The 23,159-nt window shown below is 42.9% G+C and overlaps 1 protein-coding gene across 1 annotated transcript; it reads right to left on the bottom strand.

The window, feature by feature from the left end:
- Positions 1-23,138, bottom strand: DDB1 (damage specific DNA binding protein 1). The gene is made up of 27 exons (XM_028737321.2): positions 22,935-23,138; positions 22,572-22,720; positions 21,334-21,450; positions 19,625-19,846; positions 17,757-17,871; positions 15,378-15,475; positions 14,343-14,501; positions 13,515-13,598; positions 13,193-13,309; positions 12,119-12,221; positions 11,504-11,579; positions 11,298-11,406; positions 10,827-11,005; positions 10,582-10,745; positions 10,388-10,495; positions 9,442-9,649; positions 7,518-7,613; positions 7,221-7,332; positions 6,427-6,550; positions 6,052-6,216; positions 4,909-5,003; positions 4,608-4,778; positions 3,821-3,930; positions 3,535-3,704; positions 2,914-3,016; positions 927-1,050; positions 1-697 (listed from the first exon to the last, which is right to left on the bottom strand). Exons 1-27 carry the CDS (start codon positions 22,993-22,995, stop codon positions 614-616), a joined length of 3,423 nt encoding a protein of 1,140 aa, XP_028593154.1. The 5' UTR covers positions 22,996-23,138; the 3' UTR covers positions 1-613.
- Positions 23,139-23,159: the final 21 nt, after the last annotated feature.

Below are 23,159 nucleotides of genomic sequence, written 5' to 3'. Positions count from 1 at the left end.
TTTCCTCTTGGACTACTTTTATTTGGTAAAATTCCAAAACCAACAACAGAAATATTTTTTGTTTTTGTTTTCCAGCCCCTTCTCCCTGAATGAGCAGAAAGGCCCAGGGGAAGAGCAGCCTTCGACCCACTTGAGTTCCCTACCCAGACAGGCACAACTCCCATCTCCCCGACACCAGACACAGCCATCTAGCCATACGCCATCCAAATAGATGAAGAGGAAAAAAAGACTCCCACTTCAAAACACAAGGAACAACAAAAAGAAAAATCCAAAAAAGATACTAAAAGACAATGGTGAATGAGCTGTGGGAAGAGTCTAGGTAGGGGGCGCACCTTTGCCAACTGCTAGCCGTTACTCAATGGGAATAACTGGCTGAGACCAGTACTGGGTTGGTGAATCCAAGCAGAGCCTTATGTCATCAACAGCCAACATTGCATCCACAAGTCCCTAGCGAGATGGCTTCAGTTCAGAGAGATTCCCCACTTTCACCCAGGCGCGTTGCTACTGCCTCTAAAGTGTTACAGGGCAACTGGCTAGGGGACCCCAGCTGCAGGTGGGAAAGACTCCATACGCTAGCACAGAGGAAGGAGCTGCAAAGTATCTCCTCATCCAGCTAGTGGATACGGGTGAGCTCTTCCACAATCTTGATCAGGTCATCCACTGTGGCTTCCCTCTTCATTCCGCTGCCATCATCAATCTGAAACAAAAAGAGGTGTCAGAAGCTACCTTTGGAAACAACAGTGAAGGTGTATACCGCTTCTTAGTCTCTTATTGGGGCAATGCTTTGTATGCTAATAAAAACAACGAAGACTCGCCAAGTTTAATGGTATTTGCTCCCACGCTAGTGAGCACAGCATTATGGCCTCTCAAGAATGAGAAAGGCTGTCCCAAGAACTTCTAACAGGTGATTAGTTTTCCCATCCTACCTGTAGATTAGCCACAACTTCTTGCATCTTGGGTCGGCTGATGTCCAAAAAGCTTTCAATTAAGTCTCCATCAATAAATCCTGTAGCTGGCTCTGTCTTGCGTTCTGTATGAAATGATCTCCAGGTACAGTCATGAATCAAGGAAACAAACCATTTGGCAACACCAGCCTTAAAAGAACAAACTCTTACAGATTCTCATGCTCTTCACGAACAAAAATGGCATGAGTAAACACATGACAAAAGTGGTGCAGTGTAACATTAACTGACCTTCCTATAATTAACTGGGACACCTAAAAGATTGTATCACTGCTTAAACACCCAATCAATCACTGTGGTCTGCAGAAAGCTTTCTGCAGCTACCATCTTATTTATTTCATAAAGTTTATACACTGCTTGATTGTAAAAAACAGAAAACCTCAAAGCAGTATACAAAAAGACAGTAAAATCAAGAAAAAAATGTAACCCTACTTTAAAAAATACATAATGTCTTTCTATATGTATCTATATGTACTGTTGTTAGCCGCCCTGAGCCCGGCTTCGGCTGGGGAGGGCGGGATATAAATAAAATTTATTATTATTATAATCTTATTCATTGCACCCCACTCCTCTCTTAGTTAAGGCTTCCTTTTTGTCATTCCTCATCTTTAACTCTGGTTGCTATCTATGCTCGGACTGCCCTGTCATGTGATGTTCACTTTGTTCATCTTCCTTAGAAAGATTTTTAGATCTCTCTCTTCGACACACATCTCTTTTAACTCCTTTCTCCTCTTCCATTCTTATAACCATGTTGGTCATTTGGGGTTCAGATTACATTCATGCTCCTTCCCTTCCCTTCCTCCCCTCCCCATTCTTTCATTTATTGCTATGTGTTGTAAAGTCTGTAGGCAGGGACCAGCCTTTTAAAAATATCCTTGTACTGCGTCTAGTATGTCAGTTTGCATTTCTTGGTACAGAAAGTACTGATCTGGTGTGTAGAGATCTTTTCCTATTCTAATTAATTCAAGAGGGTTCTGGAAGCTTCTCTGTGTGAAAGAAACAAGCAGAAGGTTCATGATTTTTCAGTTATTCAGAGAAGCTGAGTACAGCTGGCTTAAACTGGTTCTGTTATCTCTTTCTGTCAAGGTCATGCTGACTATATAATGAGGCCAGTAGAAGCCTGGGTGTCAGGGAACTGACATCGGAGACACGGGAGGAGAGGGTCTCAGATTCTACAGGTGAAGGTCCTAGCACAAGGGGGAGACTCAGCTTGGTGGAAGGGGAAGGAAATACGCGTGACACCAAGAGTCCAGGAGAGCAAGGGGAAGAGGAGGTGGAAGGGCTCCGGGATTCTTCCCTGGAAGTCAGTGAAAAGAGCCCAAGCACTCCACTACCCACGCCCACCCTGCGCAGGAGACTCCCGCGCAATGAGAGGCGGAGACGATTAGGTGTCAAACAGCTTTTATGCTGGCAGAGGTTTAAGAAACGCCCACAGACAGATTCTGCCAGTGACTGAGGCAGTCAAGCGGAGATGGGCTGTGCAGTCCGAAGGGTTTAACCAGGCAACCAAGCACCCAAATGGGGTCGGCTTACGCACGAGTAACTCCAAACCACTACACTGGGTTTCACTCTTTTCTATCTCTCTTTCCTTCTGGTGTGATGCTCTGCATATAGCATACTTAGTGTTAAGGTTTAGTCTTACTGTAAGTTATTGTAAGTTTAAGTCAAGTAAGCTGCAACTGGATTTCTTATGGACAGGGCCAATCCTGAATGTATTGGATTTGTGACCATTATGCTCATTTACCTTCAGTAGCAGTAAAGCTCTGCTGGATGAAAGATTAATTGCCTCGAGTCTATTTTTGGGGGGAATCCTGCAACGTGTTTAAGTTCTTTTACTCTGCTAACCATACGTTGGAATCTGCTCTGGTTCAATATGCGTGGAATTTTTGACATAGTATTCTTAAGCATTTTGCACAATGAATAGGACAATGGTGAGACAAAGAAAGGATATAAGGAGTGTTCGATCTTTCCTACACTCTTAATGACTTTGTTAAGTCGGTTCTGCACATCCAGCAGGAGATTATACCAGCTTTCTGACAGCGAAGTCACCAGTCCTATGGAGAAGGACAACTGTTAAAACGATATTTTCAAACTGTATTCAAGAGTTATCATTTCAATCTCCACCTAAGGACTTTGAGGATGCTGCCTAATTTAAAAGCTGAACTGCAAGGGAGGGAGGGAGAAAGATTGGACAATTCAGGGAGCAGGAGAGATCAGACAGGCAGCAGTTTTTCCTTTGTCTTTTGCTTTTTGGCTACAGCAGTTTGAGACATAAACCAGGGAGGGGGGGGGGCAGACAAATCACAGATTATAAATGTTCCAATAGGAAATAATGGAAACCATCAGCTTGTTATGCAAATGAACAATTTCCTGGGAAAGCATTGTGTTCAGATAGCGGGACGTGCATGTATATTCTTCACCCAAGGTCTCTATTACTTCAATTCCTTTTACTAAAACTCCAAGTTAGCAGTAGCCCACCCCATCCCCATATTCCATAGCAGCAAACAGTGAATGGGACATTTTTCATTACTACATGGAGAGATAGAAGGTCCCTGGCTGGCTCTAACCTTACCAATCATTCCATTGACTGTGCCAAAAAGGACCGAGCCCTGTGTTGGTGTGGATGTTTCACCCAGATTCTGCATGACCAGAGACCCATGACAGAAGACATTGACAAACTCCCCCAGGTGGAACAGCCCAAACTCCTGCAGATGCTGGCGCTCCTCATCAGTTGTGGCAGCACTGCAACACAGAAAATCAGCTAGGAGAAATGACAGGGCAACCACCACACCTCAATTCCCAGGTGTAGTTGCCACATGCATGCTGCTTCAATCCATCCTTTTGGGGAGGCATCTCACCTGTCCTTCTGGCACACAAACAAGTTAAATGCATTCTCTGCCCCTAAGAAGTTGTCATCGTCCAAAATTTCCACAGCACTCATCCAGTTTGGATTAAAGTCACGAGCGATCTAAAAGGGAAGAATAAGTCATTTGCTGTTGAAATTCATTATATTCCTAGCACAATCAAAACTGCACTGTAGCTATAGGATCTTTTGTACCCCAAAGGGCAACTAATAACAATGGGGTGAGAGGTAGGACAAAGATAGTGGAATGCAGCACAAGAAAGACTTTGTGTGGAAGAAACCAGCCTCAGCAGAATATATATACATTTATACATGCATGTAAGTATGTGGTTCCAATCTCTGCCTCAGGCAGAAAATTCTAAGCTACTGTTAATCATCTTTAGACAAATATTTATTCATTCCACAAATGTGGCCAATACTGAACTCCAAACAGGCTTGAATAGATACTTGGCTCCTGAGCTGGGAAGTCCATATGATGCCTCCCTTCCAATAATAAGCACACACTGAATTGACAATTTAGTTGCCTTTAAAGACTGAAATCCAAACATCTGCAGCCTGAGGCACACATCTTACACTACTCAGTGATAAGGCCAGCCTTGGTCAAGTAGGCTTGACAATTCAAGTTCAAAACTCCTCCCCTTAACGCGCTGTCGTGAGAACACCGTGGCCAAAAGTCATGAAAAGCTGCCCCTGTTCCTGTCAAATGTTATTTTCTTTTCTGAAGCTCTTTATGAGGGCCTCTTGACTGCTGTACTCAATAAGGTAACAACCATAATCAATACCTCTTCAAAGTTCCCTTCCATGGGCTTATAGGCAAGCAAAAGGACAGAGCGCATTAGATCTCCAACTAAGATGAAGTCTCCCTTCGTCTTCACATAGAGGGCCATGATGTTATTGTAATGATTGCATTCGGTACGAAGCTCCTTCTCTGCTGTCCACTCATATAGCCGCACCTGGCAGAACAGAAAGGTGTATGTCACAGCTGAGACAGAGCCAGGGACATCACAACAGGGTCAGGTGCACTCCTGCTCAAATAACCCCAGCCCTGAAAGACATGGATGCGAAAGCTCCTGGAAGCCTTACCGTGCTGTTTATGCTAGCTAAGAGTTTTCCATTGAATTCCACCATGGAATAAACAGCTCCTTTCACTTCTTTCTCAGCCAGACTCTGCAATTTACCTAGGATACACATCAATACAACAGTAATTAAAAAGGGCTTGTGCTGCCCACATCTCAATGAGGAGCTAGACTTAGCTATAGCCAGAGCATTATTATGATACTGATAACACCAAGTTACAAGTTAGATCCCCATATGAGACAGATGCATATTCCTGCATTGCAGGGGGTTGGATTAGATGATCCTCAGGGTCCCTTCCAACTCTATAGTTCTATGATAGACTGGCCTTGGAAGCACTGCATGCATGCATGTGCTTAATGTTTCACTATAGGCACAGTTTAGTGGCAAGATTAGGAAGGTCTGTGCCACAAGATGCAGCCTCCTCCATTGCTTATACCAAGTTCTTTCTGTATAAGAAACATGAGGTCTCTGAAGTGGGAAGAGGCCTAGCCCTGTATGGCATTGGTGTTTGTTGGGATGGGAACTGCTATAGTGATTGCTATTTCTCTGCCTCTCTGAATGCTCTATCCCACTCTTGCAACACTAAAATAGCATGTCACTAAGGATCAACAACAGTGCTTGACATTTTATTCAGATTCATGATTTTAATATGTTGTTTGTCTTTTTCGTGCAACATAACAACTTCACAGTAATTTCATCAACAGCTTTCATTTCTCCGATGAAAAAGAAATCCTTCTGTGGCACAGTTAGCATATAACTATTGTCACTTTATTTGTACACGTGTCGCTCAAAATGATTCTCAACACCACATTAAACTAGTATTACCCATGCAATCTCCCTAAAGTATTCCCTATTGACGATTGGGAGAGACAAGATAGGTCAAGAAGCTGCTCAAAAATGGCAACAAGTTGCAATGAATTCATGTCATTGCAAGAAGCTGTGATTTTAAAAAATGGTTTCCCTGATATGCTTATTTTTCCCCCACTTGAAGCAATTAAGGCAGTTCTTATAACATTGAAAACCGTGTGCAAGACTTTTACAATAGAAGACCCTGGAAGCTAAAACCTCTCATAAGCAAGAGACAATTCTGCAGGCAAAAACAGCAATATCCAGAGGGCCTTAAATCTGATTCAAACCTCCAACTCTTACCATCAGAATAGTGGAACACCACAATACGCCCCTGCTTTGGTTCGGCCTCATCCGGATACACCATAGCTGTGCCCACAATAAAATATGTGTTGGGGTCTTTGCCCAGCTTGCAGGAGACGAGGCTTAGTGCATACTCATTCTGCAGAAACTGGTGAGCATGAAGAACTGAAGACAAAAAAGTGAAAAAATGAGAGAAAGCTCAGCTGGAGCATCTAGTTAGACATAGGTAACTATGAAACTAAAAAAAAATGTCTGTTCAGCACATTCTCATGCCAGCATGTGCTTCCAAGTTACCCTTCCCAGTCCCTTTTCACATGCTTAAATGCCTCTCAAAAAGCAGACTTCTCATAAGGGAAATTAGTAGCAGAGGATTACCTTCAAATGTATGCTGATCTATGATGAGTAGGTTGTGCACCTCTACCTCTTCGCCAAATGAGGTCTCATGTGGGGCTGTGCTGCTAGAGAACAACTTGCTGGAACTCACACTGCTGGAGAGGGCCTGAAACATGAAGGGAAGAACTCTTTCAAACTACTTCTGGAGGCCATGGAAACGGAAATAACCTAACCCCAATGAATGAGGCAAGTATATCCTTTCCTTCTGACCATGAACACACATCAGAGATCAAGATACACCAAGCATATGAAGAATAGGACCATATATGGATTGGAGGGGAAGAAGGCAATGGAAAGGGTCAGGGAGAATTAAGCAGCAGATCTGTATTGCCAGGTTTCCTGTTTACTGAAGAGGCACTTGGAAATTAGCCTAGAAGAAGGGTCAAAATCCCCTGGGGATCTGTTCATAAAAAAGAGAAACTTAAGTAAAGTTATGAGCAGATCCCCAGGACATTTTGACACTAGAAAACTAGGAGACAAAGTTTGAATAACTGGAGGTGCCTCAATGTGTTGGGCAGCCCAAAATATTTGTTCCTAGCATAAAACAGAGACATTAAATTCAAAAGCCACACACAACTATCCACTCAAATTATATTATTGTGCAAGGAAAGGACAAGACTAGCCTGCTAAAAGCACTCAATCTCACAAAAGCAGGAATGATCAGAATGCTAAGCAAAATAAATTCCCTCTGATGTAGCTGCAAGAAATCATGATACCAATGCCAGCTGCTTGCATGGCATATTGCAGAGAGGTATCTGCAAGGAAGTTCCTTTCACCTGGGTGCTTGCACTGGGTCTCAGTGCAGTGGTGCCTCCACTGGCATCCTGAACTTCAATGCGACTGGAGAGCACGCCAAAACACTGAGATACTTCCTGATAACAGATCTTCCTGCATGACAAAAAGGGACACATAGGTAAGGCAAGAATAAACAAAGCTACAACTACTAATACACTCCTACCTATGCTGCTTTCTACATTGTCACAGGAATGCAGACAGAAATGATATCACTCTATCCCACCCCTAAAACCTCTCTATTAGAGCCCCTGGAGGTACTCTTTTCTCGCTTTGCTCACCTGGGTGACTCATAAAGGGGAACAGTACGGATGTGCAACTTCTGAATTTCATCAATGGTGCCAATGGTCAAAGTGCTGTTGTTGGCTAAAGCCAGGCTGCAAAATAAGGACATATAAGGCATTTCACTTTAAATTTTAAAAATTGTTCTTCCACCACTACACATAGGGCCTCTTGAATCTAGGGTTCCTATCCACATAGCTAACTAAAGCAATAAAATAACCCCCAGTTTAAGAAATGCATCAGTGTTGGTATTTATCCTACCAAGACTTGCAGTAAGTTAAAAAGATAAGCAAAAGAAGTAGTATGTGTTAAATGAGATTTCTTGCTTTACCAAGGACTTCCTACACAGACATCAGGAACAAATAAAGCATGTGGATAGTAAGAGGCAGGGGAAGGAAGGTTGTGCAGGGAGTGGAATACAATCCTTGCATTGATAACGTAGACTAGGGATGCGGAACCTATCGGACTTCAACTTCCATCACCCCTGACCACTGGTTATGCTAGCTGGTATCAATGAATTAAACAAAACCTGAAGGGCCACCAGTTCCCCATGATAGATAACCTATTATAGGGGGGATGATTGTGAAAAGGCAGAGTGAATGTGGTATTGACACCAAGTTTGTTTCTTCTCTTCTCCCAACAGTATTCCCCATCAACCTGTCTTTTTAGCTTCCGAAACTTCCTTTGGAAAGCCACAGTAAAAGAGAACATATGCACACACAATGCTGAGGCATAAACACCAACCTCATGCCTGTTCTACCTCATCACTGTATTCTCCCCACTCCTGAAGGAAATTACCGTATTTTTTGCTCTATAAGACTCACTTTTTTCCTCCTAAAAAGTAAGGGGAAATGTGTGTGCATCTTATGAAGCGAATGCAGGCTGCACAGCTATCACAGAAGCCAGAACAGCAAGAGGGATTGCTGCTTTTACTGCGCAGCAATCCCTCTTGCTGTTCTGGCTTCTGAGAGTCAGAATATTTTTTCCCTTGTTTTCCTCCTCCCAAAACTAGGTGCGTCTTGTGGTCTGGTGCGTCTTATAGAGCGAAAAATACGGCAGTTTATGAACTATCAGCCCCACTTCAGAATAAATGATGCAAAACACTAAGGAGTAGCTTACCAGGCACTCTACTTATCCTGGTTACTTATCAACTTGAATGAATACAATGAAAGATTTAAAAAACACCAGAATCAGTCAGTGGTATTATAGGATGAATAATGATTTCAGGTAACATACAGTTAGATGTTGGGACTGAAATATACCATGAAAACGCAGGTGATTTATTCCAATATGGGGTGAACTAAGGTCCCTCTGATGAGCGGGGGGGGGGGGGGGGGAGATATTATTTATTAAATTTTTATATAGCCCTTCATCCAAGGATCACAGGGTGGTGTACAGAAGAAGAAAAAAGCATATGAATACATAACATAACAAGCAAAACAATAATCCATCCACGACGCCCCCCAATAACTGCATAATTTCCAATTGCTTTCTGAAGATTTTAAACTGGCTGTGGGAGGAATCAGAGGCAGTTCATTTAAAAGCAGGGGAACCTATCAGAAGTTTAAAGGAGAAGAGAAGGAACAGGAATTCAAAAAGTCATCTCCTTCACACTCAAGTGAATAACCCTGATGTAAAGGATTACTTTTTGCTCATCATTTAGAAGACTGCTTTGCTATTTTGCTATTGTTTCAATACTGGATTTTGAAAGCAAAAAAGCTAGCTTTGTGATCTCTATAACGTCTAAGCAGGCAGACCCAGAAGATTGAGTATTGCCAGTGTTCATTGCTACCATATACTCGCTCTGAAACAGCCAGAAGAGAACTGCCGTGTCCACATATCAAGTAGGGCTGAGCAGGGAGGCAGCGTGGATGCTCTGTGGGAAAATAGGCTTCTTAAAGAGGAGAAACAGAGCACACCCACCTGTCAGGGTACCCATCTGAGTTGAGAGGGCACATGTAGTTCACCTCCTTAAGATTGACATTGGAGAAGACCAGTTTGTGGTTGCTGCTGTATATCACAGTCGGGCGGTCAGAGCAGGCAAACACATTGGTGGTGGAGAGGGAGCGAAAGGTCCTTAAAACAGTGGGCTGGGTTCCCAGTGTCACTTTCTTACGATCACTCAGCAAACCTGTTGTGGGAAAGTATAGCAGGAGGGGTTACCTACCAAGAGAAAGCAAGGGGGGGAAATCAACTAGCAGGAGTGTGACTGCTGTTTGTCCACCACATGCAGATTAACCTACTAAATTCTCTCACTCGGCTAAAGAGTATCAAGACCACTGTGTCTTTTCACTTTCCACAGAAATCCATTCCAGACAGAAAGCAGAAAGATTCCCTTAAAACAGCTGCCCAAAAGAAGCAGACAACAGTCTCGCAGTATAGATATCCTGAGTAGATTGCAGTCTTTTGGGGGAGAATCTCCCAAATGTTCTATTCTCAAGGCCAAACCAGATTCTAGGAGCAGAACATCTGCAATTAGACACCCGCTGTGTTTGTTTTAAGATAAAAGTGTGTGGGAGAGGAGGGAATCTGGGTAAGAGTCAGGGTGTTGTGTGTGTGTTAACCCTTTCCCTGCATGCTGCTTTCCTTGTTTAAACTCTTTCCCCCATTGGGGCCAACATACACATAGTGTATTGGTATTTGCATGCTCTGTGGGGCATGCACCATTTGGGGGATGATTTAATGTACATGACTGAAATGAAGCAAATGGGGTAAAGGGAAATGGTTGAACTGTTTGGCAGCAGCTATCACCTTCAATAACAATGGCAACATACCTCATCACGAATCTCTGGATGTCATATCTAAGTTGGCCCTCAAAATGACCGTTACAGAGAAAGAAAGTTTGAGGAGGAGGAGGCTAAAACCTCACCTGTCTCAATGTTCAGTCCAAAGTAGAAGAGAGCCCCATCTCCCAGGGCACAAAGCAGGTAATGGCTATTCTCAAAAGTGGTCATCAGAATGGAACGTGGGATGATCTCTACAGAAAGTGGAACAGAGTTCGTTCAGATCGCCCTTAGCAGCATTTGCCTTTCCCAATATAGAAAACACACAAGCCGCTCATACCTCCTCCCAACATCTCCTTGTGTAAGAGGTCAAACGAGGGCAGCTTAAGAATACGGGCTGAGATGTCAGTCCAAAGGCCAATAGCACACAGAGGGGACATGCCACTGGTGTCTCCCAGGGGAGTGATGTCCAGGCAGGCCACTTCATGCTCCATCTCTGTGCAGCTGACAAGGAGGAAACATGTCAGTATTACAGTGAGTCTAAGAGAGTCAGCACAAAATGTCCCAGCTGCAGTTCACATGCACCTTATCTGCTTGAGTTCCTGGGGGTGGATCTCTAGATAGTACAACACTCTCCCCACAGCCACCACCACTTGACTGCTGTTACAGGAAGCCACACTGATGTTCTTCCCATTTGGCTCTTTCCATTCACTTGCAAGGGCTTTGGGCTCCTGAGTGACAAGCCGTACTGAAGCAGATGTTATCTAAAGAAAGAAACAAAAATAGGTATCTCTTCCTGACTCAAAGGAAAGTTGTTTTTAGGCCTCTGTCCATGCATCACAGTCCTGATATTTCACTCCTGATAGGATGCATACTTTAAAAGCAGTGGTGGCTAACTTGTTGCCCTCCAGATGTTGCCCATCAGGTCCCTTCAGCCCAGCCAGCATGGCCAATGGATAGAGATAATGTGAACTGTAGTCCAGCAACAATCAGAGGGTGAGAAGTTAGCCACTCCTACTTTAAAGGTTTTATCTTCAAGAAACGCTTGCTTGTTACCTGGATTAGCTGCTGATGGGCTACATTGCCACAGAAAAAGGTCTGCTGATCATCCACAAATCCTGTCAATTCGGTCTCCTCTACTTCCTCCCCATTCAGCATCAAAACCCTGCAAAATGTAGGAAGACCTGGTCAAAATTATCAGCAAAGACATACAAATTTTCAACTCCACTTTCAGCCCTACAAAACATCAGCATTTCTCCTACCTGGTTTGACCCACAAAAGACAGCACTAAGGTATTATCAGTTTCACGGTGTGAGTCTGACCTCAGAGGCCACAATCCTGCAGTGCAGAGACATAAAAACATATTTTATCAAGAGAACACAAAAGACCAAGGGATCTCGTAACTCAGAAGTGCCAAGCCAGCACGTTCTCCTGCCTCACTACTTCTAAGGCACCATACAGTGTTTACCCTGTGCCAACTATTCTCAGTTCTAGGCTAGAATAAATTATACAAACCATTATGTAATCTTCTCCCAGTCTAAGATTTTAGCCTCCACAGAATACAGAACAAAGGTAAAGAACATGATACAGAAGGTAAAGAAAGAAGAGTAAAGAAAGGCAATTCAAAAGAAGGAACAGAAAAGCATTGAAATATTACAATCCTATCTACCCAAAACCTGCCAGCCTCCTCTGTAAGTCTTCACTAACCACTTGCCCACCATTTTCTATTCCTTTCTGGACACCCATGAGGGGTAGAATCATGTGTTTGCTTTTTTTAGCGTGAAAAGCTCATTCACAAAATTTCCACTTTGAGCAATATGCATTATCCTCACTTGAGAGAGTGCCACAAATTATTAATTTATATCATGATGACACACCTTTAATCCCTGGGAGATCAATGCTGGCATGTTCATGAATCCCAATTCCATTCCGGATGATTCTCAGAGAGCCCTCCTTAAAAGCACCAGAGCAAGTAACCAGCTGGGGAAAGCAAAGAACAGCCATTAAAACACTCTGACATTAATAATGGCCATATTAAATGGGTAATGGGCATTGCATTTAATCCAATTCAGTTCCTGAAGATAAGGAAGCTTTTCCTACAATCTACCAGAGAGGCATTTAAGCAAATCTCTGAAAGGAGACAATACATTACAGCCTGCCACCATACTGTAGGAAATAAAATATATTTCCAAAATGGACCCACTACTTAGGGGGCTAAGTTAAAGTTCTCTGAAATTGTCTCTCGACTTTAGCACGTTCATGGCTGGAGAGGAGCAACAATTTTCAATCTATCATCAGATTAACTAGACAGTGCCCTGGGTCACATTAGGAAACCTAAGAAACTGTCATGTGCACACAAGACACCTATTCACAGAAGTAAATCTGGCGGTGGTCAGAAATTCCTCACCTACCACCACCATACAAAAAACATACCAACACCCCCAGATCCTTAAAAAAAAAAAAAGAGGCAAAAAAGGAGGCAACCTTTGCCTGCAAAGGGACCCCCCCCCCCCAAAAAAAATCTTTTTAAATTAAAAACTGGGAAGGGCATGGGGCCTCAGTAGGTGTATGAGCACACTGTGATGCCCATTGGATAGCATGTCATGGTCAAGTCCATTTTTATTGTATATAGCCAAAGGCCTTTACAAAGGACAGAAAATAAGAGGAAAAGTTTCCTCTAAAATCATGCAATGTAAGGATAGCATATCAGACCCTTGTTCAAAGTTCTGTTTAGCCACTGGATGATCATGGGCTAGGTCATGGGCTGTTTATCAGCCTAACCCACCATACAGGGTTGATCTGGGGATAAAATGAGGGAGGACCTCAGTTATTCCTCTGAATAACTTAAGAGGAAAGATGAGATTAAAATGCAGCATTATTTTTTAAAGTACACAAAACGCCGCTCCTAGTGAGGTCAGACATTTCATAGGGAAGGAAGAACCAAAATTTACCTGCCCTTGGCCTTGCCTTTCAAGATCTACCACACACATGTCCACAATGGGGCCAAGATTGGTGAAGGTTTCCATGGCGACAACATATGATCCTTGCTCATTACTGTCTACGTTGAGCTAGGAATGAAAATAAGATTAAATTTCTCAAGAAAACAAAAATAGAACAGAGCCTGCCAAAAATACTACACAGAGCTCCAAGAGATGGTAGAAATAAATTCAGTGTTCACCCGCCCATAGCATTTAAATATACATCTGGTAGAATACAGCTGAGCAACTATTTGCGGGTGAAAAATTCACAGGTTCACTGAGGGCTACATTTTACCTTCACAAGTTGGGAGTCCCCAAGCCGAGAGCCAACAAACACAACGCCATTATCTAAATAAGTCAGGCATTCAGCAATGGATGTCTAGTTGAGAATAAAATACAGAAAAAGTAAGTCTTTTAAAAACATTTACTTACGCAGTTAATTACTATTTATTAAAAGTATTTTAAAATTATTGTTCTGCCCCAAGGGGCCCTCAAGGTGGAATACAACTTTAAAAATACTTTGTTAATCTGCTTATATTTTACAACAAATGAAAAGAATTGCCAGTCATCAGGTTCTGAAACATAAGCTAGTGTGGTGCTGCAGACAGAACCTGGAGATCTTCTAGAGGAAACCAAGATTCAAATCCTCGTGACCATACAACTTGGTGGACAGCCTTGGAAAAGCATGGACTCTTTTCTTGGCCTAATCTACCTCACTGGATTTTTGTGAGATGAACACACTACTCAGAGCTCATTTGAGGAAGACTGGGATACAAATGTTATAATAAATAAAATAAAACTAAGAAATGGAAACACAATTAGATCTGTGACAAATCCTCTCACAGAGACAGAGAGTCACAACTGAGGGAAATCCTACATTTATTGATTCTCTAAGACAATTCTTTAGGTAACACCTGAACACAGCACTGCTTAGGTTTCTTAGGGCAAGCTGGGTGCAAATGCTTTATGAGACAGCACTGAAAGTTACGTGTTTGGAGAAAGATTCAAGTGGTCAATCTTTGCTAGGGGTTCTTTCTCCACCTTCACTTTAACTGCCCAAATGGCTTTGCCAATTTGTTTCACACCAAATGCCCCAGAAATGGGAGGAAGGAATAAGAACTACCTCTCCAAGAAGCTCCACACGCAAGTCCTTGAGACTGATGCCACCATCCATCTGCTCCTCCTTCTCCAGTAGTAGCATGAAGAGGCGGCCTTCCATGTCCCCCAGAAGGTAACGAGACCCATTTGGATCCACACGGTTGTGACATACAATTGTACTTTGCTGTTTCACAAAAGAGGCATTATTTAGAACTCTTCAGAGAACCAAGATGGCATTTACACTGAACTGCTCTTTGAATACTTTGATTCCCTCCTAAAAATGCATTTGGGAAGCTTTAAAGAAAGTGAAAAATCTAAAAGCATGGCTTAACATAAAATATCCTGGTCCTATCCTTCTTGTGTTGCCACAGCTATTATTGGTAGAGAGTACTTTAGTTGTAGCAATCTTGACTGACAGGCCATTACATTTTACTTCTCGACTGTTGCATTTACCATAGGTTGCTGTGATGAGGCCAACAGAGATACCACCTGATGAGTCTCGCACATGCTGCCCCTTCAAGGTTCTGTAAAGTTGCTTTAAAACTACACAATCTAGACTGTGCCAATTCACCTGTTTCCATTTCTGTGTGGAAAATTGTGCTTTGTTGGAAGGGAAGGGAAATATTTCCCCTTTTCAAAAATGTTCACTGTCATTCATTCCCCTATCTCCTGCTTAGTTAGGAAATGCCTCTACTTTCCTTAACCAGGAATCACATACTGATTGTGACAACATCACATACTATCTAGCTACATGCCCATATCACAGAAGTCAAAGAGAACTGATTTGATTAACAGCAGTGCTTTATGGGCTGATCACTGAATCAGTTTGCTCTCAGAGGGCAAGCAAAGCATTCAGGATAGGCAAATACTTGTACCTTTCTATAGCAAACCTCAGAAATCATGGGAAAGAAGGTTTTCAACACAGGTAGGTTCATAAAAATATCCCCCCATCCAATTTTGAGGTAGCCAATATAGTATACCACACCACATTCACACACATAGTGGATGGTACTTCCAGCTTTAAACAAAATATATTTCAAAGAGAGAAACATGTACTCACCTTGATGATGGGTGGGGCTATAGCCAAATATTTATCACCGTTGTGGTAGGTGATGGATTCTTGTCCAATGATTATAGCCCCTCCAAATGGCTCAGGCACTGTAAGGAATGTGTTTGGAACAGGCACGTGATTTTTTATTTTCTTTTTAAGCATCACAAACAGAAAAACGGAATATTCAGCAAGAAAAGAGATTCTAGTAAATAAAAAAATAAAAGATCTCCCTTCCCCCTTTCTTCTTATTCTGTATGGGATCCTCCCATCTCTGCTTTTGTGCACTTAATTATATTCTCACCTAACTGCAGTTTGTTACACACAGAATCTCCTGTTGACCACAGAAAGACAGCCACCTTTTCAAGGGAACAAAGCAGTTTGTAAGAAGAGTGAACGCATACTCCAAGGACTAAGAGAGAAGTAACAAACCAAGAGAGGAATTTAAGGAAGTCAACATGCTAAACATATATCTGGTTGCATAATGTTAGTGATATCTATTAGCAGCAACAAGTGCAGCTGTTATTTCACAATGAGTTTTTCATCTTGCAACTGAATTCACTTTTGGACAGCCTTATTACACCACATTAAATATAGGCTGGCAAGAAAATAAATTAAGTTTACATATTCTTTGCAGGCCTCTCACAAAGCTAGCCAGGTGAACCTATTTTTCCATGTATAACATGCCCCCTATTTTGGGGGACTCCAAATAAAGAAATCCCCCATATGCACTATCTGTCTGTAAGTCGACCCCCCCAAATTTAAACTTGAAAAAATAGGGGGGAAATATAGTCTTATACACAGAAAAGTACAGTATATCCTGATCTAGCCTTAAGACACTTATCAACTTGCCCATCCAGTTGACTCTGTAGCTTTGTCTAGGAAGTTGCCTGATCAAACAAAGGGTTAAACTGGGGGGTGGACCGGTGCACATGCACAAATTCCACCCACAATATCCTAGGGCACGTGGTTTTCTTCAGATCTTTGCACTCAGAGGGATGTTCCTAAGCACTGGTAAATCTGAACAGCATCCTGGGGACACTGGATGCAGTTTGAGCCTTTATGTACTCTGGTAAACAACCAAACAGAGTTTCTAAGTCTCAAGTTTTTCTTTCTAACCCACTCCTCTGTTTCTCTCTCAGAAAGCCATAGAGAGATAGAATCGTAAAGACATTCAAATCCTAAAACAAGCAAGCACCTGAAATATTCAGGAGCTGTAGGGACTCCATGCTCCACCATGCTGTGTTAACACACCCACCAGAATGTGCCACTACGTTATGTCCACAAGGAAAACAAGCCATGTGTTACAATTTACAGGTTTGCCCTGTAAGTAAACTGGGTAGTGCTGATGCAGCCACACACGGCTCATTTTCTCTTCCCTCTTGTAGCCTCAAAAGCCTAGTTGCTTTTGGACTTCTTGTTAAATGAGAAGCAAATCTGAAAACCATTAAAAACATTTTTTAAAGCAGAGACAGAGAGGGGAGCAGGAGAGGGAGAGAAAGAGAGAGAAGAAGAAGAGGAGTTTGGATTTGATATCCCGCTTTATCACTACCCAAAGGAGTCTCAAAGCGGCTAACAGTCGCTCTCAGTGGGGCTGAGAGACTTCAAAGAAGTGTGACTAGCCCAAGGTCACCCAGCAGCTGCATGTGCAGGAGTGGAGACGCGAACCCGGTTCCCCAGAGAGAAAGGGGGAAAGAAAGAGAGAGAGAGAGAGAGAGAGAGAGAGAGAGAGAGAGAGAGAAGCAAAGCCATTACAGTGTCACGGAGCCAGATTTGGAAAGGAGAAGCAATGCAGTGACTAATGCTCCATATGTCATCATTTGCAAAGCTGTACAAGAGGGGAGAACACAATGCTCTTATAAGCCACTTCAATGAATTGCAGGATTTATGCAATTTCATTTGGGCTGAACTATAAAGATGCTACAGCATAATCAAGAAAATTGGAAGCTCTGGTGCACAGAGCTTCCCCATTATATTGCACCTGATGGTTGCTATACAAGAAGCAACTGCTGTTTTTTTTAACCTCTAGGCAGCTGAAATCGTTAAGTCTGAGCAGTGGCTAGAGATAATTTACCAGGGCTGAAACAAGATCCTACTAGGACAGAGATATATGGCTAACTACTGCAAGAAGTAATGGGCACAAAAGGTAACAAATATGGAGAATTAGCGAGTAGGAAAGTAAGACGCTCCACTGCAACATGAATCCCACCAGGAGAATGGGAAGCAGATGCTACAAGATGACTGCAGGAGAAGATACAGGGAATATTCTTGAGAAGTATACACAGTTGGCTTCTGAAATAAGAAAAAAATGCTGCTTTTTCTATATGCAGGAAGCCGCAAGCTTATTTTTAAGCGTCTACAGATAAAGGTATTTTATGTAGATGAACTGACCTGCAATCACCATGGAGGCTTCAGCCTCCACATTCTCCTGTTTCCAGGGTCCCTTGTTAAACTCCTTCTCACGTAAAGACACTTCATATGTCTTGACATGCCGGCCCTGGGGATCCTAGAGATGGAAACAACAGGTATTGTCATGAATGGCACAAACAAATCTGTTCCAGAGGGTTCCTCCAACCCTTAGGAGCAAATTTGAGGAGGACATAGTCTGGAGGTCCAAAACTGAGTTCTCATTATTTCAACCAAAACCTTCCATTTCTATATAGGTATTGCTGAAAAGGATTAAGTGTACTTTCTATCACTGGTGTGATCTGCATTGTCCTAGTGGTGCAGCAATAAAGCTGCTAGCACATTTGCAAAGCTAAACAGGGTCCAGTATGGTTTCAGATTGGATGAGGGACTGTGTGTTGAGATCTCTGCATTGCAGTACGTTGGACTAGATGATCCTTGGGGTTCCTTCAGTCCAACTCTATGATTCTATGTCTATGTTCTATAATAAGAACACATTTTTTTTTAAAAAGTGCAGTGGCTTGGATCCACACAACCAGTTCTACTTGTCCAAGGGATCTTTGAAATTGTGTTTACTGAAAAGCATCCATTTCACCCCACCCACACCTGGCTAACAGTTTTGAAAAATCCAGATTTGTGACAAGGAATATGGAACCTGGAGCTGGTCATTATTCTGAACTAAACAAGGATGTGACATTTTGTCTACCAAACAGGGGCATCTCAAGTGGAAGTAAAAATAAAATAACTCTGCTCCAACTTCACTGCAATGAATAAGCATTTTCAGCTGGCATGGTAGCAAACCAAGCTCTAATATTATGTGGCACATACACTCTGAAGCCAAGGATGGGTACAGGGAAGGATTCTTACCTACACCAATAAGGCAAGAAAAATATGTGCTGATATTTTATTGGGCCAACATAAGGAGAGCAGGAGATGCAGCTTGCAAGGGTTTCCTCTCTCTCTCTCTCTCTCTCTCACACACACACACACACACACACACCCCATCTAAAAGTTTTATCGGGATTTTAAACGAACTCAACATGGAAAGGGGAAGAAGAGAAGGAGCCAATCTTAAATTAAAACCTGTAAAGGCTCCCAATTTGTTTTGGGGGCTGGATCAGGGCTAGCTGGAAGCACCAGATAAGACAAATCAGATGAGGGGGGCCATACACAGCCCTAAAAAAATTCCCATCCCACTTTTGTAAACAATTTTAAATCCCTTATACGAGAATGAAGAGCTAAAACACATGCCTCTCATTACTGTGAAAAACATTGGCTACGTTATATTAAACAGTTGCCTAACAACCATTACACAAGAATGCATGGTTCATTGGGAAATAGGGCAGCAACATCGTTATACTAAGCTGGAAATATTAATACTGTCAGATCTTGCTATTTTATGAATAACCCATGTGATGGGAGTTATGTCTCACAGATGGATCTCCCTACCCCCAGATGAATAGAAAGTGCCTGGACAACAATAAAGCGAGCCAACTTGATACAGGAAAAAGAAATATCATGATTAAAAGCTTTTAAAGCAGGATTGTCACATAAGCAGGCCATTCAGTTGATGATATCATACGACGTAATGCAGAAAACAGATATCATACGACGTAATGCAGAAAACAGAATACCGATATAAAAAGGGACAAGTTTTGCAGTCTACAAATAAATAAAAACTGTGAAATATCACAAACACAGACAAAATGTTTTGCTTTTTACAAGTGTGCTTTGACAGATACAAAAACCTAGACATTAGCAATAGCCCTGAATCAAAAAGTGTTCCGAGACTACTGGCCACCACTTGCTCTGCCAGCAATTTCCATTTTAACACACAGACCCAATATTGGTACCTGGTAAACAAAACAGATGGTTGGAGGCTGGCATCCATACAGGAACTTGACATCAATGACCTGCAGCTCCTCCAGTCGTATGTTAAACGCCTTTAATTCCTTATTTTCCCGTTCCAGAGGAATGACCTTGAAGAGGCCATCATAGAGTCGCAGTCCTATCATCCTGCACTCTGGGTCAATTATACCAATTATACCTGTCTCCGAGGGACGACCAATACGATCCTAGAAGAAAACAGGGAAAGCCATTTCAGCAAGCTTCATGTCTGATGTTGCAGTTTCAGTGAAATATGCAGGATGGAGCCCTCTGAAATCTATCAAATTGGCTTTTGTTCACTAGCTAGTAATTTCTTCTACTTCAAGTTTGAAAAAGTTTTTCCTACAACATACGCTGTACCCTGTTTCTACTAGCACTAATATTTTCTCTGTTGGTATTCCTGTGCCTTATAATCAGTGTCAAACAAATATTGCCAGTTTAAATATGTGACAAATGAATGATGGGTTCTGCCTTTCATTGTTAAACTAGATGCTTTATATAGTAAGTTTGTGCATGCTCAGTCCATACTTTCCAATTCTGTATTGTGTTACCCCTGTATTAGCTGTTTTTGAAAAAAGTACCAGTCTGCTCTTTGCCCTTTAACACAAGCATAATCTTCTGCTGTATGGCAGCTCCTCGTAAAGATTGTCCTCATGCTGTAAAGAAATACTGGGCTGTACTTCTGTGCTGTCTTTCCATTCACAGATGGCTTGTTGACCCAGCAGAGGCATCTTTGACCCAGTAGGAGGCAATTTTCGCTAAGCCCCCTTTCTCATATCGATTTGAAATAGATTTGAGGAGGCCAATGAAGGCTTCCAGTGTTAGAAACTTAGATATGAAAGCTAGAAGCTAAATGACACCTTAAACCTAGGTTATGGGTGCTGCAATGGAATGCATAAGCATGCTTTTTTATAACAAGAATAAAAAGCTGAAAATGAATGAACTGCAGCTAAAATCTTATATTCATTTTTCACTTGGTCTAGTCCTTATCTGAAGACTGCAAAAAACAAAGTTGTGGTGTGTGTCTAAGCTGCTCCAAATGCCTCCGTATCAGAGCATGACAAAATCAAGCCCCAGTTCTCCCAGCAGTTGAAAAGGAGTTCAGACAGCCTCAGAAGCACAACACAAGTGTTGGCATGATCCCTGGCCCCCTTCTCCAGCTCCAATGAGTGGCCAACCAGATACCTTCAAAAAGTCCACAAGCACGGAATGAAGGTAACAGCCCTACCCCTATTTCCCCTCCTGCACATACTAATCACTGTGCAAATATCAGCTTTCTGCAGGACAGAATTCGGTCATAGAGCGCAGGTTCATGACTGTTGGGATCAGACAGCAAAATGTATGTTTGATTTTGGACAGCATGAAAAGCTGGATGAGTAAAAAGAGTCAAATAAATATGAATATTATACAAGTGGTGGTGTAAACAAGCAGAGCTACAAGCACATGACAGTCATTGAAAGAAAATACACTGTAACAATAAATCGGTAGAAGACCAAGACTCAAACCCCAACAGAAAAGTGCTGAGGAGATGGCCTGTTCAGTTATCTACCCAGCAGATTGTTAGATGTAGCACAACAAGAATGGTTACCTGAACGGCATCGTTCCTTAGGTTGAACATGGACTACACAAAATACACAACAATGTTAAGCAGTCCTAAGCCAATCTCCCCGCTTACCTGCACATTGCCATGGGCTCGGGTGATAATGTCAATGCTCTCCCCACTTTGTTTGTATTCAAGGATGCAGGCATTATATTTTGCTGTCAGAATAAAGAGCAAATCCTTGCTCTCCCCCTTAGGAGAAACAATACAATTAGAAAGTCTTGCCAAAAAAGATTCAATTGAAAAAGCCTCCTCAACCACACCTTGGACCAGAGAACATATTTAACCTTTCATTTATTTAGAAGATTTACACTCCACTTTCCCCACAGAAACACAAAGCTGTTTACAATTTATAATACAAATAAAAAAACTTGTGATGTAAACTAATGCTTTGAAAACTCTTCATTGTGTGGTTTGCTTTCCATTTAGCATTTCTTCATTCTATGATGCACTGACTTTAGCCTGAGTACCCCCTGAAATTCAAAGTGTAGTTCTGTCAATTTTATTTGGATGCCAGGTAGATGCATTGTGAATTAGAAAGACCATTAAAAACTCAATCACCATTTCTGAAGGTTCCTGGAAAACTTCAGTTAATGGATGACATCCATCTTGCCTCAAATGCTCCACAAGGCATTGCTCTTTAGGTAGTTTGCTGAAGCCTTTGACAGGCTGGCAGAGCCAGATATATCTCCTCCCTCCAGAGATCAGTCCAAGATGGAATCAGTTCCCAGGACTGATCTCCTCAGCAGCAACAAAAAGGAAGCCACTTTGGAAATAGCACTCTTCAAAGTCCAATCACAACTGTATTAAACATGAATGGACCAAACATGAATGCACATCAGCTCATGGCAAAGTGGTATTGAGCACATCACCCTTACGTACCAAATTCAGCCTAGTCACTAGTTGTGAGGACACAGTCATACCATAAAAGCAAACATGCTTTTCAAAGGCACCCTCAAAGCAGAACTGAAACAACTCTTCCCACGTATTATTGGAATATAAGAAAACATGCAGTTCAAACAGCTAGCAGGCAGGGACCCTCTGTTTTGGCTGTTTTTAATTCTGAATTTTAAGTTGTTGTAGCTAGTAGTAACACTGCACAATGGGGAGGTGCAGAGTCTATTACAAGGTGCTTACTAAGCACCAACTCTGAACAGCTGGTACAAGCCAGCCAAACAAACAGCTGCAAGGAGAAGATCATGTGGACCCCGATGCCGGGACAGCATTTGGTTGCGGCCATCCAGCTCCAGGACACAACCAAAAGACTTTGGGTGCAAAATTCGCCCGCAGCCCTCCCTAAGAGCAAAGCTCACCTTGGGCCGGAAGAGCTCCATGACGGCGATCTTGCCATACATGCCCACCTCCTTGACGGGCCGCAGCCCTTCCGCAGTGACCACATAGATCTCCAGGCGGGTGTTCTTGGCGATCAGCAAGTTCAGGTCCTCCGCGGAGGTGAAGTGTCCTGGGCCGGAGAGAAAACATCGCGAAGTTGCCGGGGCCGCAGGGGGAGCTGCTCCTCCCGCCGCCGCCGCTCCTCCCCCTCCACGCGGCCCTCCTCGCTTTGGGCTTCCCCTCCACGCACCGCGGGCCGTTAACCGCCCCCTAACCGACTTCTTCCTCCCGCGCCTCCCCTCCCCCTGCTTTTTTTCCACGGCACCCCCCCCTCCCGCCATTACCGGTGACGCAGCTGTTGACGGCCGTGGGCTTCTGTGCCGTCACCACGTAGTTGCACGACATGGCGGTATCGGGGAGCGGGGCTGCTGAAGACCCGCGGAAGGCGACGGGGTGAGGAGGAGGAGGAGGACGGGGAGGGGAAGCGCCAGGCAGCACAGTCTCCAAAGGCCACCAACCACCTCCGGCACCAGAGAGAAAGCGCCAGAGCGCCCGCGCCGGGCACCACG

The sequence above is a fragment of the Podarcis muralis genome, chromosome 1 (genome assembly GCF_964188315.1).
Source record: "Podarcis muralis chromosome 1, rPodMur119.hap1.1, whole genome shotgun sequence".
NCBI classification, from domain to species: Eukaryota; Metazoa; Chordata; class Lepidosauria; order Squamata; family Lacertidae; genus Podarcis; species Podarcis muralis.
This window is presented reverse-complemented; position numbering and strand designations above follow the sequence as displayed.

What these genes read in the sequence shown, in the direction of transcription:
- DDB1 (XM_028737321.2), bottom strand. Translation starts at nt 22,995, where the DNA reads ATGTCGTGCAACTACGTGGTGACGGCACAGAAGCCCACGGCCGTCAAC. An exon ending in GAGCCCATGGCAATGTGCAG is followed by an intron (nt 19,847 to 21,333) that starts GTAAGCGGGGAG and finishes GTTTTCTTCTAG; the next exon opens with GATCGTATTGGTCGTCCCTC. An exon ending in TCTTTTGTGGGTCAAACCAG is followed by an intron (nt 11,407 to 11,503) that starts GTAGGAGAAATG and finishes TACATTTTGCAG; the next exon opens with GGTTTTGATGCTGAATGGGG.